Genomic DNA, 14,489 nt, shown 5'->3' with positions numbered 1-14,489 from the left:
TAATGACGACTTTAGTATGTATACTAAAGAAATTTATCCTGTTGAACTTACTTTAAATAAAGCTAATACTAACAATGACCACTGCTCTTTCATCGATCTTGATATATATATCATTAACGGAAATCTTAATACAAAAATTTCCGATAAAAGAGATGATTTTTCATTTCCTATCGTTAATTATCCATTTGTACATGGTGACGTTCCCTTGTCACCATCTTACGGTGTTTATGTATCTCAACTTCGCTCGTGTATGTATAACAACGTTTAAATAAATAAATAAATAAATAATCTTTATTTCAAGAGGATGATCCCATTAGTAAAAACTAATCTTCCTGCGAGTTTTAGATTTTAGCGAGAGAAATTTATGTATTACTGAAAAATTATTACACAAGGGTTTTCGATATCACAAACTAGTCGAAACATTTACTAAATTTTATCATCGCATACGGTCAGGTATTTCACATCTAATCTTTTATAGTTATACTCTTTACAAAGCCCAAAAATGTTAGAATTCACCTCAGAAGCTAACAAATCCTTTAAACAGACTGTTGTCAGGTCATTAAAGATTGCATATTTTGGCTATAATATTGATTCACTTATAGGATATTGGCATCGGGATTAAACACATTTATTTTAAAACCAGTTGTTGCCATGACACGGGTTATATTTTATGATGGTATAATATTAAACACCTAACGGAAGGGATTGTGCCTGATATTCATATGAGGAAGACATAATTTTTCAGTTTATTTGAGGTCTGGAGCTGGCATGTCAGTAACTGCTAGAAGTCTGTTGTTATTTATGTATTATTGTCATTTTTTTTATTTTCTTTGTTACCTCTTTTGACATAGGACTAGGACTTCTCTTCAACTGAATTTTACTGTGCGTATTGGTATGCATTTACTTTTCTACATCGGCTAGAGGTTTAGGGGGAGGGTTGAGATCTCAAAAACATGTCTAACCCCGCCACATGTTTGCGCCTGTCCCAAGTCAGGAGTCTCTTCTTGTGTATATTTCGGGGTTTAGTATGACGTCCATTATCACTGAACTAGTATATATATTTGTTTAGGGGCCAGCTGAAGGACGTCTCCTGTGTGGGAGTTTCTCGTTGCATTGAAGACCTATTGGTGACCTTCTGCTGTTGTCTGTTCTATGGTCGGGTTGTTGTCTATTTGACACATTCCCCATTTGCATTCTCAATTTTATGATTGGTTAACGGGACAATAATTGGGATTCAGCAGTTAAAATTTATAAAAATACATTGTACATTGATAACATTTCAAAATTTAATTTATCTGCCCTGAATCAGTCCTTTCCAAATGAAATACACGTCTGGCTAAATAAATGTGTGCGCAACAACAGACATAGCCTTGTGGACACGCCGGATCTACCAGGATGGGTTCATCGTCAATCCCCTCATTCTTGCGTTTTATATTATAAATGAGTTTGAATGTTTTTAATCTACTAATCTACTGTTGCCTTTAAAATATTGAAATGGACCGGTTGCCATGCAGTAATTTTCTTTCTATTTAAAATAAAATAAGAAACTTTCAATGCTTTTAAAATAATATGATTTGACTCGTTCGTCCAATATCCATTAGATTTCGGTATTTGACACCCTTTAAAAATATTAGTCCAGTACTGAAAACATTTCATTTATCAACAGCATTGCGATATCAAATTTCAAAATTGGATTCTAAATTAAATTTCGAATGTTATCATGCTTCTTAATATATTAAGAGAAATAAATTTAAACCAACTAACTATAAACGCACCAAATGGTCATGTGACTGTTTCGATCCACTAAAAACTCACTCTTATACAGGTGAAAACGATGATTTTCATATGATTTCAACCTTTAATATGAAATTAAACAGACCTAGAAAAATCTAATTGCACGAGTTTGCTATCTATATATATATGTGTATATTGTGTATTTCGACCGTATTCGGAGGTCAACTCGATAGCTAATTAGATGGAATTTAGACTAGAATACACACACAGCGATTATACATATTATCCAGCCTATGCCTTGTAAATTGTTTATTTTATACTTTTTATAATTTGGATATACATTTTAGTATGTTATAAATCAAATATTAGAATTTGAGTTAAATCGCCGAATATACATTTGACAGCTAATGCCCCTTTAAACTAGAAAAAACGTTCAACTTCTTCAGATAAATACTTAATACTATACGTGATAACGTTATGCTATTACCGATAGAAAAATTATCACAATATTATTAAGCATATACAATTTCATAAAAATTATGTCTTGTTTTTATTTTTAATCTATCCTGACTTGTATTTTGAATACTTACATTCCTGTCTTTTTGACACAGTTCGTTTAATTTTGTCACCTGTGTCTTTTCAGTTTTGATTTCGTTATATTTCGTATTCATTAAGCCATCATTGGCAGCATTATCCTTAGCGGTTTTTTTGCTAGATCCAGAGCCAGTGTATTCTTCATCTCCAAAGATAATCGTGGCAACAAACTCGCTATTTTCCTGCTTAAAATCGCACTTTATCTACATAGTAAATATAATTTGTACATGAATGAAAGTCAGTCAAATGTATAACCACAAAAAGATATATATTTGGATATCAAAGTCTACGTTTTTTAAATGATTTAAACATTTTCCGATACGCTAGCGCTGAATGTTATTAAGTGACTATATTACTTTTTGTTTTGTTTCCAAGGACAATACACGTTCTTCCATTGTTTGTTTGTATTCGAATATTGTTTTTACTTTTTTTTTGTGGTTCAGTTTTGCTCAATTCTATATTTTTTAACCATATCTTTGAATTAAAATTTTAATCTGTTCTCTGGTTTGCTGTTCTTCCGAAAAAAAAAGCATATTTAAAGCATCCAAATGCCGAATACTAGATTGATAAATTCATTCCCCGAAAAGTAACCTTCCATCGTTCATTTTATTTAATTTTTTTATATTGCTCACTGATCATTTTTCAAACAAAATAGAGACCAAAACAGAATTTATTTGGAGTTTACGAAGTGAAGTTGAATCGGGTCAAGTGCAATTTGAGCACCTGAGATTACCCCCGGTTTATTTGGTGGGGTTTGTTTTGCTCAGTTGTTTGTTTGCTATGTTGTGATTTGTGTACTGTTGTTTGTCGTTTTGGTCCTTTTCCTTTTTTAGCCCTGGCAGTCAGTTTATTTTCGACTTATGATTTGGAAAATCTATTTGGTATCTTTCGCCTCTCTTCTAACATTTGCTTTCCATTAATTCCTTTGTTTTTACTTACACCTATATATGAAAGACTGAATACCAAGTACTTGATTGGATCTTAAGATATAAGAATACAAATGTATTTCGATGAAAAATTGTCATAACATGATTATATATTTTTATGTATTATTGTGACATCTTGTAATAAATAATCTAAGAAGAACAGACACTGATTGGACTACGGATCAGAAATGAAAATTATCGTTCAACCATTTCCAGTGTGTGTGACATCATCAGATTTGTTAAAAAGACAAATACAGAAATTTTTCAACACCATCTAAACTCAGATGAGACTAATTCTAAACAGCCAAAACATTAATTTTACTTGCACCTTAGGTAGCTTTAGCATTTCATTTATAACGAGGCATGTAATAAAACAATATAGAGTTTGGAACAGCTAACCCTTCCAGAGCACATGAAGTCACCCCTAGTTTTTGTGTGGGTTCATACTGCACAGTGTTTTGTTTTCTATGTTGTGTTTTGAGTACTGTTGTTTGTCTGATTTGTTTTTCTTTTAGCCATGGGGTTGTCAGTTAATTTTCGACTTATGAGTTTGAATGTCCCTTTGTTATCCTTTGCCTCTTTTATCTGATATGAGATATTGTATATTTTTAATATCTCAAGTTTGTTTGGAACGAAATTAAGCACCATTCAAATAGGTGTATTTAAGGTAATATCCAAATATTATGATATGCAAAATTACATTTACCTTCATATGATTTTTCTGTGCAACTTCTTCCAATTGTTTAAACCTACTTTTTGGTGCTTTGGGTATAGCAGCTGCTTTCTCTGCCATCTGCAAAAAAAAAATTCTAGTTTTAAGCTTAAGGCAAGAATTCAAGATTTTATTTCAACATCCCAGGCACAAAAGTGTGCAAAATAAGCAAAACACAAAACATAATTTCATACAATATAAAAAAAAAGCAAACTAATCTACAATGAACAATGTTAATACAAAAACATGGGGAATAGAGAAGATACTGGACTAATTTTTTTTATTGAACAGAGACAAGTTTTAAGTAACTCTGCATGACATAGTATAAGCATACCACACACTTCAGCTCCGCATGGAATATTCAAATAATATTGTGAAATAAATCTTTTTCGGAGATCCATTATCGTGTCATTTTGACAAATAAAAAGACAGTGGAACTCGGTTCCAACTGAACCATCTGCGCATTTTTCACATTTACGATTGTTTTGGGGAATATTTCTTTTTCTTCTTCTTCCGTTAAGGAGTTGACCTCATATTTATATTTGAGTGATAAACTAACTCCGCTCGGTAAAACAGGATTCTTCGCCATTAAATAAAAATTAAATATTAACTAAATAATTAAAACTATATACACTGTACAATTTGGCAAGCTGTTGTCTAGTTAGGCTGCATCCGGGTGCAGGGCACACTAGCTAATCTGGCCCTAAACTCTTCGAGTGTTTGTGCAGCTGCTACTGTGTCTGTCAGTAGGTTTCAGTCTCTTATAGAGCGTGGAAAAAAGGAGTTGTTGTAAACTTCCGTTGTTGCTCTTATCTGTCTAATGCTATTGCCACCCCTTGTTCTGCTATTCTCAGGTGTGTAGTAGATATCTGGATGTATCGCTACTAGTTGGTTCTTTATCTTGTAGCAAAGTACGAGTTGCTGTTTCATTCGTCTATGCTGTAGGGGATAACACTGGAGTTGGTCTAATAGTCCAGTGACACATCCTGGGGAAGTGTCTGTGTGCTGGTTGTTTACAAATCGTGTTGCTTTGCGCTGTACCCGATCAATGTCTTTGATCAAGGTGGTATGATGGGGTTCCACACTGTGGCAGCGTACTCAATCGATGGTCTGATGAGTGCACAATAGGCTTGTGTTTTTTTACAGACGGCTTACAACGGCCCAGGTTTCTGCGGAGAAAACCGAGGGTCCTTGTTGCTTTTCCTGCTGTGGTGTTATTAATTTGCTTATTCCACTGTAGGTCTTGACTAATGGTAACTCCAAGGTACTTTCCGTTATTAACAACTAGTCCGTGCAAGGTGAATGTTATTTGCAGGGTGTTACGCTTGTTAGATATCCTCATTCCTGTGAGCTTTTCTGGATGGAAACACATCTGCCACTTGTGTTCCCACTGTTCCAGAGCAATGAGGTCTCTCTGTAGAGTTGCAGCATCCTCATGATTTCTAATTTCCTGTACACCAGGCTATCGTCCGCAAACAACCTTACATCTGAAGATGTACAATCTGGCATGTCGTTGATATATGTCATAACGTCTAAGTGGAATTATCCCCCCTTAAAACAATTTCCATCATGCATATGATACCTATTGTTTACAGTTAATTAAGGTCAAATGTGGTTGGGCTTTCAACACCTATAAATAGCTGTTTGAAAAAATAAAATAAATATGTAATTATGAATTTAAAATCTTGGGCAGATATCAATTGTTAACAGATATATGTACTTTTTGATTGCCTAAGTAAGTACAAAGTCCAAAGACAGAATAAAATATATGCATGTACTTATTTAGACAAAATTATTTCTGGATAATTAAAACAAGGTGAACTAAATTTATGATGTGAACTCTTTTTCGCATATACATGTAAAGAATCTGGAGACCAAATAAAACAGAGCTGATTCAAAGTATGTACCTGAAATGGAAGACTTAAAGTCAATATTTGGTAAGTTTTCATAAGACACTTTGTTGGTTTTACTAAATTGTAATACATCTAATGTTACATTATATAATAAATGAACACAGATGCCCCCACTGGCAAAAGAGACTAGTTGTCAGGCATAATTCATGATGGCAAAACATAAAAAAATATTTGGAACCGTGTTAGTGTAGTGAATCTCAGAGGTACTCCTACTCTCAGGAGAAGTTTATCTCCTTAGCCATGCGCGTAGCTACGTTTACGTCAAAACGCCCGTGCGTACACTTGAATTTGGTAAAAAAAAACATTTTCCTATAAATAAAAATAAAGGTATTGGTTAACAGTACATCAACATTCTAATTCTTTCTTCGATGGCTTGTAATTGCGAATAAAAGTGACGAAAATTAGTTTCATATTATTACTGTCAAATTCTAAATCTACCGTTAATTCTATACTCTCTCTCTTTAATTCTTTTAAGCAATTCCTTATGAGCTAAGATTCGATATGTGGTTTTCATTTTTTGTCGAGCCATTGACATTTATGTCGCGAAAGCGAGCTATTTTGATCGTAAATTTCGTCGGCATTGCCAATATCATAACTATGTACATGCAGGTTCATTACGTTGTTTTAGTTTTAAGATATAAATAACTTTGTTAAACATTTGTGAAATTTTACGGTAGCTGGACAAAAACTGTTTATGCTCAAACGAGTATCCAGAGCATAATGACGAAATTATATATGATGAGTTTTCCCGTATTTTTTTTATTTTTTTTTTTTATCTTTTTTGCCTTTACAGTCTGACGTTAAAATTTATTACATAACAATTACTTTGTTAAACCTTCGTCGAATTCACTTAAACTTCCTTGAAGTGTTTTTTTTCATGGTTAATTTCAGAAGCCATTTTTTTTTTCGTTCCTATTTTAGTTTTAGCGCGATTTAAGTCAGACGATCTGGTCACCGTTTAGTAACATATTGCAAGCTTTCAAATACTTGTAAGATCTAGTTACGTTGTTAAATCAGATCGACAGATGCAGAAGCCATCGCTCTGCTAGGTTCAATTTCAGATGAAAACATTTTACGAAAGAAGTCGAGAACACTTTTCTGCGATTAATCCATCTTGTTTTCATAAAGTAAAATAATTCTAAATGAAAGACCACGCATACTGCTTCGGTAATGATTGAAGGTTATCCACGGCTCCCTTTAATCATAGTTTACTCCAAATTAAACCAATGACCGTAATTAGATTCATTCTAAATAGATTTTTATACTGTGCACCACTTATTGCGGACCTGTTTTTGTATTGTTATGAGTTACAATTTATGACAAAAATAAGCAAAGACCCATCGAAACAACATCTGATAAACAAATTTAATAATACTTTTAGATATTTGGATGATATTTTGGCTCCCAATTATGACGACTTCAGTATGTATATTAATGAAATTTATCCTGTTGAACTTACTTTAAATAAAGCTAATACTAACAATGACCACTGCCCTTTTCTCGATCTTGATATCTATATCACTAATGGAAAGCTGAATACTAAAATTTATGATAAAAGGAATGATTTTTCATTTCCTATCGTTAATTATCCGTTTTTAGATGGTGACGTTCCCTTGTCACCATCTTACGGTGTTTATATATCTCAACTTGTACTATTCGCTCGTGTATGTAACAATGTTTTAGATTTTAACGAGAGAAATTTATGTATTACTGAAAAATTATTACATTAGGGTTTTCGATATCACAAACTAATCAAAACATTTACTAAATTTTATCATCGGTATAAAGACATCATTCGTAAATATAGCTCAACATGCAGACTTCTAATACGTTCAGGTATTTCACATCCAATTTTTTATGGAAATATTCTTTATAAAGCACAAAGGTGTCAGTATTCACCTCAGAAACTTACAAAACCTTTGAATAGACTTATAAAGAAGGGATATAATTACGATACTGTTGTCAAGTCATTAAAGATTGCATATTTTGGCGTTAATATTGAGTCACTGATAAGGTCTTTGCATCGGAACTAAACACCTTTATTCTAAAAACAGTTGTTGGCATGACACGGCTTATGTTCTTCTCATATATGTTATGATGGTATGAAACTAAACCCCTAACGGGAAGGATTGTGCCTGCTGTTCATATGATGAAATCATAATCTTTCAGTCAGTTTAATTGAAGTCTGGAGCTGGCATGTCAGTTAACTGCTAGTAGTCTGTTGTTATTTATGTATTATTGTCATTTTGTTTATTTTCTTTGGTTACATCTTCTGACATCAAGACTCGGATTTCTCTTGAACTGAATTTTAATGTGCGTATTGTTATGCGTTTACTTTACTACATTGGTTAGAGGTATAGGGGGAGGGTTGAGATCTCACAAACATGTTTAACCCCGCCGCATTTTTGCGCCTGTCCCAAGTCAGGAGCCTCTGGCCTTTGTTAGTCTTGTATTATTTTAATTTTAGTTTCTTGTGTACAATTTGGAAATTAGTATGGCGTTCATTATCACTGGACTAGTATATATTTGTTTAGGGGCCAGCTGAAGGACGCCTCCGGGTGCGGGAATTTCTTGCTACATTGAAGACCTGTTGGTGACCCTCTGCTATTGTTTTTTATTTGGTCGGGTTGTTGTCTCTTTGACACATTCCCCATTTCCATTCTCAATTTTATTTAAACACAAAAATAGATTAAACATAAAAAATAAATTATATTGAATCTAAAAAATGTTGTTATTGGTGAGTTTTCAATGACAGGAATTTTATGACATTCTTTATTACTCTAAAAATTCCGGAGGCTTGTCCCTGCTTATCAACTTCCAGTGTATTTTGTTTTGGCCTGGAACCGTTTTGGCATTCAGACCCATTACCGAGGTTCGGACGTTCACGTAAAAATGAACTAGCTACGCCACTGTTAGCCGATGGTCTATGTCAGAGGTGTGTTACACAGCTCCTACAAGAAGTCTAGATAATATATAGAAGCCACGATAATCTGACAGTTATTGTTGGTAAGGTATCAGCAAGCCCACACAAACACTTTACTGGTGTCAGATGTAAAAGTAACTGACACAGGTGGAAACAAGTCTTTTCAACGCGAAACTCGTCGTGTTGAAATTTTGATTTTCGCGGGTCAAATTTGTCAATCCTGTGAATTAAATATTCACGCATTATTTCCACACCATTACCAATAAAAATTTGAATCATTAAATTAAATATACTCATTTCACTTGAATAAAGGTGAAAACAAATGAAATATAAACCGTATGACCTGAATTTCAGTTTGTTACACGAAAAGGGAGACAATTATAAAAACAAAACAAAAAACCAGTTTGTTACACGAAAAGGGAGACAATTATAAAAACAAAACATCAAAAGATTGAAATTGTCTTTTGGCAAATTTTTATGTAATCTGAGTCTATGTACTGGCCAATTATCGAAATTCAAAAATATAATTTTTGAGACAGTAGTGCTGTCCTAGTGTATGTTGTTTGTTTAATTTAAACTAATAAAAAGTATTAGTAAATAGACATAATTGAGCAATTTGCAGATACTATTACAGTGTGTGTATTCGATTTTTCTTGGGGTATATAATAATAGTATACCACATTATATATTCAGGTTGCGTTATATACATGTCAGTAATTGAAGATATATAAATTAATTTTACAAAGCAAGAAAGATAATAGTTTGATGCTATATATAAACAAACAAAACAAACAAACAAATAATTTATAAGGGTCTCACCTCTTTAAAACATTTGATGTAAAACACAATATAATATAAACAATTTATAAAAGAGCCACTCTAAAAAGAGTTTTGATCGAGAGACTGTAAAAACACAGATTTAAATACATTTATATTACATCTATAACATATATCAATATATCTTAGCATAAAACACCATATTATTAAAAACCATTATATACACTTATTACGAGTATAAAATACACTTTTTCTTAAAACGTACTTCATGGCAGATTTTGGCTGTAAAACAACAAACTCTATCATCATGAAACATAAATAAAAACTTTTCTTCATTACTTAAATTACTAAAACTACTTTCTATATTACATACACTGTTCAAAAATATCGTTCGCAAATCTGCATATTCTGGGCATTCTAATAAAACATGTTTTTTATCTTCAATTATATTCAAATTTTTTCTACAATTAAAACAAAACCTTTCATTTACATCTATACCTTCATATCTGCCAGTTTCAATTTTAATCGGAGTCACACCTGGGTCAGGATCCCTAATAGACCTTGAGATGGGGAACTCAGATGACGTAATTAAAAAAAATATTAATCCGCCATACAATTGTGGATGCTGTGATTTTAAAAATGGACATAAATGAACAATAAGAACTGTTTTATAGAGCTGATGTGATGAGAAAAGAAATATGTAGATTTGACCTGAAATAAATTATTAGAAAGGACAATTTTTTTATTGAATTTTATGATCAGAATTTTAGGATTATTTCATGAGGAGAGTGACATTTTTCACCATCTTCCGGGGTCCAGCAATTTGCGAAAAAAGTAATCTCACTTGCCACCCCGAAAATTTAACCAGACATGTATAAATGTATCAGCTTCGATATGAGCCATCATACATGTTCAAGTAAACGATATGGACTGAGCAACGGAGGAAAACGTTACCATTACCGCCTATGGAGAATTAATTGTGAATGTTTACCCACCTGCTCTAAATTTAGCATATGAAATTCTATATTTACCGGGCATAGTAATACTTAAATATTTTTCAGTACAATAATTTGATTTAAATAACCTGTAAGTACGCAATTTACTGCTTTCATTAGCTAGTAAATTTAAATGCCAATTATATATATATATATATATATTCAAAATATTTATATAAGTCTAATTGTTGTACATTGAAATAAAGATTTATTATTATTTTTTCTACATATATACTTGGTTATTATATTTATCTGTGCTGTGTTTTTTGGTGTTATTTTTGTTGTAGTCGTCTTCATACTATAGATGTAAATATATATTTATGAATAATCATATTGATTAAAGTAAATTTTTTGATTGAGCATACTTGAGATAAAGCATAATAGCATTAGAAGATAAACTGAATCTTAAATAAACTATTTTTTTTATGAATATACATGATCGTGTCAGCAGTGCTGGCCGTATTTAAAATTAATTGAGTAGCGATGCTTGTCGTGTTAAAGAATGAATTGTGTTTAGTGAGTCAGCTGTGCTGGCCGTATTTTAAACAATATTATTATTTTTTTTCTGTCTTAGTAAAATAAAAATAATAATAGTTGTGAAATTGGCAAACAATTTACAGTTAATATACAAATTGGTTATATTTAATGCTGTCTTAAAATTTATTTAATATAGAGGTATTCATTGTGTATTAAATAAATGTGAAGATGTCGACAATTAACATCAACACTGCGACAAAAGAAGTGTTAATGGGAATTAGAGACATAGGGGAGGCCAGAGCCAATCTAATTATGAAAGCAAGAAAAATTAAAGGTACCTTGACATTAGAAGATCTAAAGATGATAGAAGGCGTACCAAATTATATTTGGGACGCATTGATAAGGCAAAGCACAGTTGAAGTTAGTTCAGAGGAAGTAACTCAAGAAAAGCAACCAACAGCACAAGACGACTTTTCTGCAATATTAGAACAGTATAAGACAAAGTTGTTAATTGCAGAACAAGACAAAGTCCATTCAAAAAGGGAATATATGAAAGAAGTCGAAGATTTAAAAGTAACATTTGAGAAGCAATTGATGTGTAAGTCAGCAGAGATAGAAGAATGCCTTGCTGAACTCCAACACACAAAAGATAATTTGCAAAGAGAAATGGAGAAGGATCAGCTGGAAAGGGAGAACAGTCAAAAAAAGTTGAGTTTTGAAAATACACAAATTAAACAGGAAATGAGTGAGCTACAACATCAGTATGAGAGCACAACGGCAGAAAAAGAAGGTGATTTTTCAGGACGAATGGAGAACATGCAACGGGAACGTCAAACATTAATGGATATTTCATGGAACAGGCTCAAGAGATGAATAAGGAAAGAGAAAGGAGTAAGGACAAATATAAGCAGATGAAGCAAAGAGATGCAGAATATGACAGGAAATTAACTGCATTAAAAGAGAAATTGCAGCATGTTAAAACATCACGACATATTTTCGAAATGCTAGCTCCAGGAGATATAATTAGGGGTAAAGTAACCGAGATGTCAGCCAGCTCGTGGTATAGTGATTCTGCAAAGCTTAAATCCAGACAAACACTAAGTTCAGATAAACTTGGAGTTTCAGCAGAAAGGGTAACTAACAATGGGAAAATATCAACATCAGGGAAGGGAAAAGATGACGCGATCTCTAAGGAAGTCAAATCAAATCAACGCTCTGGACCAACACCACCAAAGCTAGCCATATTTGATGGGAAATCTGAATGGAAGCCTTATTTCATGCAATTTAACCACATAGCTAGAAAGTATGAATGGTCTAATGAACAAAAATTAGATCGCTTAATTGAATGCCTCAGAGATAAGGCTCTGAAATTTGTGAGTACTCGCCCAGAGACAGTTCAAAAGGACTATGACATGTTAGTTCAAAAGCTGAGTCAGAGATTTAGAAATAAAGATTTACCTCACACCATTAGGCGTCAATTGCAAGAGGTTAGACAGTTTGTTGATGAGTTAATAGAGGAATTGCTGAAAGAATACAGGAATTAGCAACAAATGGTTACCTCAATACGCCAGACAATGTAGTTGATACCATAGCTGTTGACGCGTTTTTGAAGGCGTGTACTGACAAGAAAGCAGCGTTATTTGCCATGGAGAAAGACCCAAATACCATGGATCAAGCATTACAATAATTAGTTCCCAATTTTTTTCTTTCATTCGTCACAAACTAATATCTGCAACTTATCAATCAGTACACACGTCTTTATCTACACAATGTTTTGTAATGAAATATTTTCTTTAAACAAAATAGATAATTATCTGAAGATATAACATAACATAATGTATGGCACAATTGTTTTAAGCCTTCACTTACATATAACTTCCACTTCAACAGATGGACAAAAGCCAACTTCAATTTCTAATTTTCAACCATAATGAACAATTTAAACATGTAAACAATCTTGAAATGGAATACAATGTATACACAATTATCACCACAATTAGTATATCTGAATTAGCAAAACTATTCTAAACTATGACATGTGTATGACTCACTGTACAATTTCTATAAGTTTACAATAAATCTATAAACGTAGAGCTTGATTAACTATCTGATATCCAGACCGTCCTATTATGGTATGGAACCTTGTGCAAAAATGTCTTACACATTCATACACCTGTACTTTTATTGTTTGTGAAACAATTTATTTTATATGAACCAGTGATGTAATAATAAATAACCAAATTGTTTTATTTGGGATACTTCGGACATTGATAGGTCCAGTTTAAAAACCAAAAATCAAAAATTTACAATATTGTTAGATTGCATACATTAAAGAACACCAATTATTAATCTTTTGAAGAAATCAAACAAAGTTTAATGTTGGACCCAGATGTAGACCAACTTTTAAAAACCAAGCACAAAATAAAACAAACAATATAACTTTTAATGAAATCAAACATTGTTCAATTTTGAACCCCAATTTAGTCCATCTTGAATACTGTGCCCGAAATCTAAATCTAAATCTATCTAGATACACGCTTAAATTCAGCATATCAAAGAACCCAAACCATTTTTTTTCTTAAATGTTAAACGAAATAAAATTTTGAATCCTTTGAATCTTAATGTAGGCCAACCATGCCCAAAATCAAAATTTTGAATACATACCTAGAATCGGCATATCAAAGAACACCAAGAATTGGTTTTTTTAAATAAATAAAAGCTGTATTTTTGGACCTTTATGGAGCCCAATTAAATACAGGCCTAAAACTTTAAAGAAAATTACACAATTGGATTCTGAATATCAAGGAACACGATTAATATGATATAAAAAAAAAAATAACAAAAAGTCAAATTTTGGACCCTTTTTACCTTAATATGAATCATTTCGAAAACAGATCCTAGAATTCAAATATTAAATACCTAATTAGATTCATCATGTTAAAGACTCCCAAGAATTCAAGAACTAACAACCATTTAAATTGCTAAAAAAAAATAACGATGTATACTAAGTACAAGTTTTGGCCCCTTTTAACTAAACCAATAGAGTATAACCCCTTTAATCAACCCAAAACGTTATTTTATGGTATAACACATTATAGAACAACTATATAGCAATATATATACTTATACTCAAGTTATTGTCCAGAAAATCAGAAAATCCTATATGTTTTTCCCCTTTTCATACCCTTATAAATCAACGGTTTGGACCATGACCCTACAATCAATCCCAACGTTTCTTTTGAGGCATGAAACCTTGAGGTGAAATTTCATATAAATCAAAACTGTAATACATAAATTCATGTCTTAAACCATGAAAAATGAATCTTTTTTTAACGTTTTTTGGTACTAAATTACTAAACGGCAACAACAATATCCCACAAAGTAAATCCCAACTTCCTATTGTAGAATGGAACCTTGTACTTAAATTGTATTCAGATC

At 32.3% G+C, this 14,489-nt stretch overlaps 2 protein-coding genes across 2 annotated transcripts in view; both read right to left on the bottom strand.

Annotated features, from left to right (window-relative positions):
- The window catches only part of LOC143062011 (caspase-3-like), a 29,731-nt gene extending 25,684 nt beyond the window's left edge, over nucleotides 1-4,047 (bottom strand). Inside the window, exons 1-2 of the mRNA XM_076233863.1 lie at nucleotides 3,961-4,047; nucleotides 2,321-2,531 (exon numbers count right to left, since the gene is read on the bottom strand). Coding sequence (XP_076089978.1) covers nucleotides 2,321-2,531; nucleotides 3,961-4,047 — 298 coding nt within the window. The remainder of the gene's footprint in view (nucleotides 1-2,320; nucleotides 2,532-3,960) is intronic.
- The window catches only part of LOC143063279 (L-proline trans-4-hydroxylase-like), a 70,241-nt gene that overhangs the window by 45,463 nt on the left and 10,289 nt on the right, over nucleotides 1-14,489 (bottom strand). The gene's annotated exons all lie outside the window — the stretch shown is intronic.

This window comes from Mytilus galloprovincialis, chromosome 2 (assembly GCF_965363235.1).
Source record: "Mytilus galloprovincialis chromosome 2, xbMytGall1.hap1.1, whole genome shotgun sequence".
Classification (NCBI taxonomy): Eukaryota; Metazoa; Mollusca; class Bivalvia; order Mytilida; family Mytilidae; genus Mytilus; species Mytilus galloprovincialis.
Note: the sequence above shows the minus strand (reverse complement) of the source record. Positions and strands in the feature narration are given on the sequence as shown.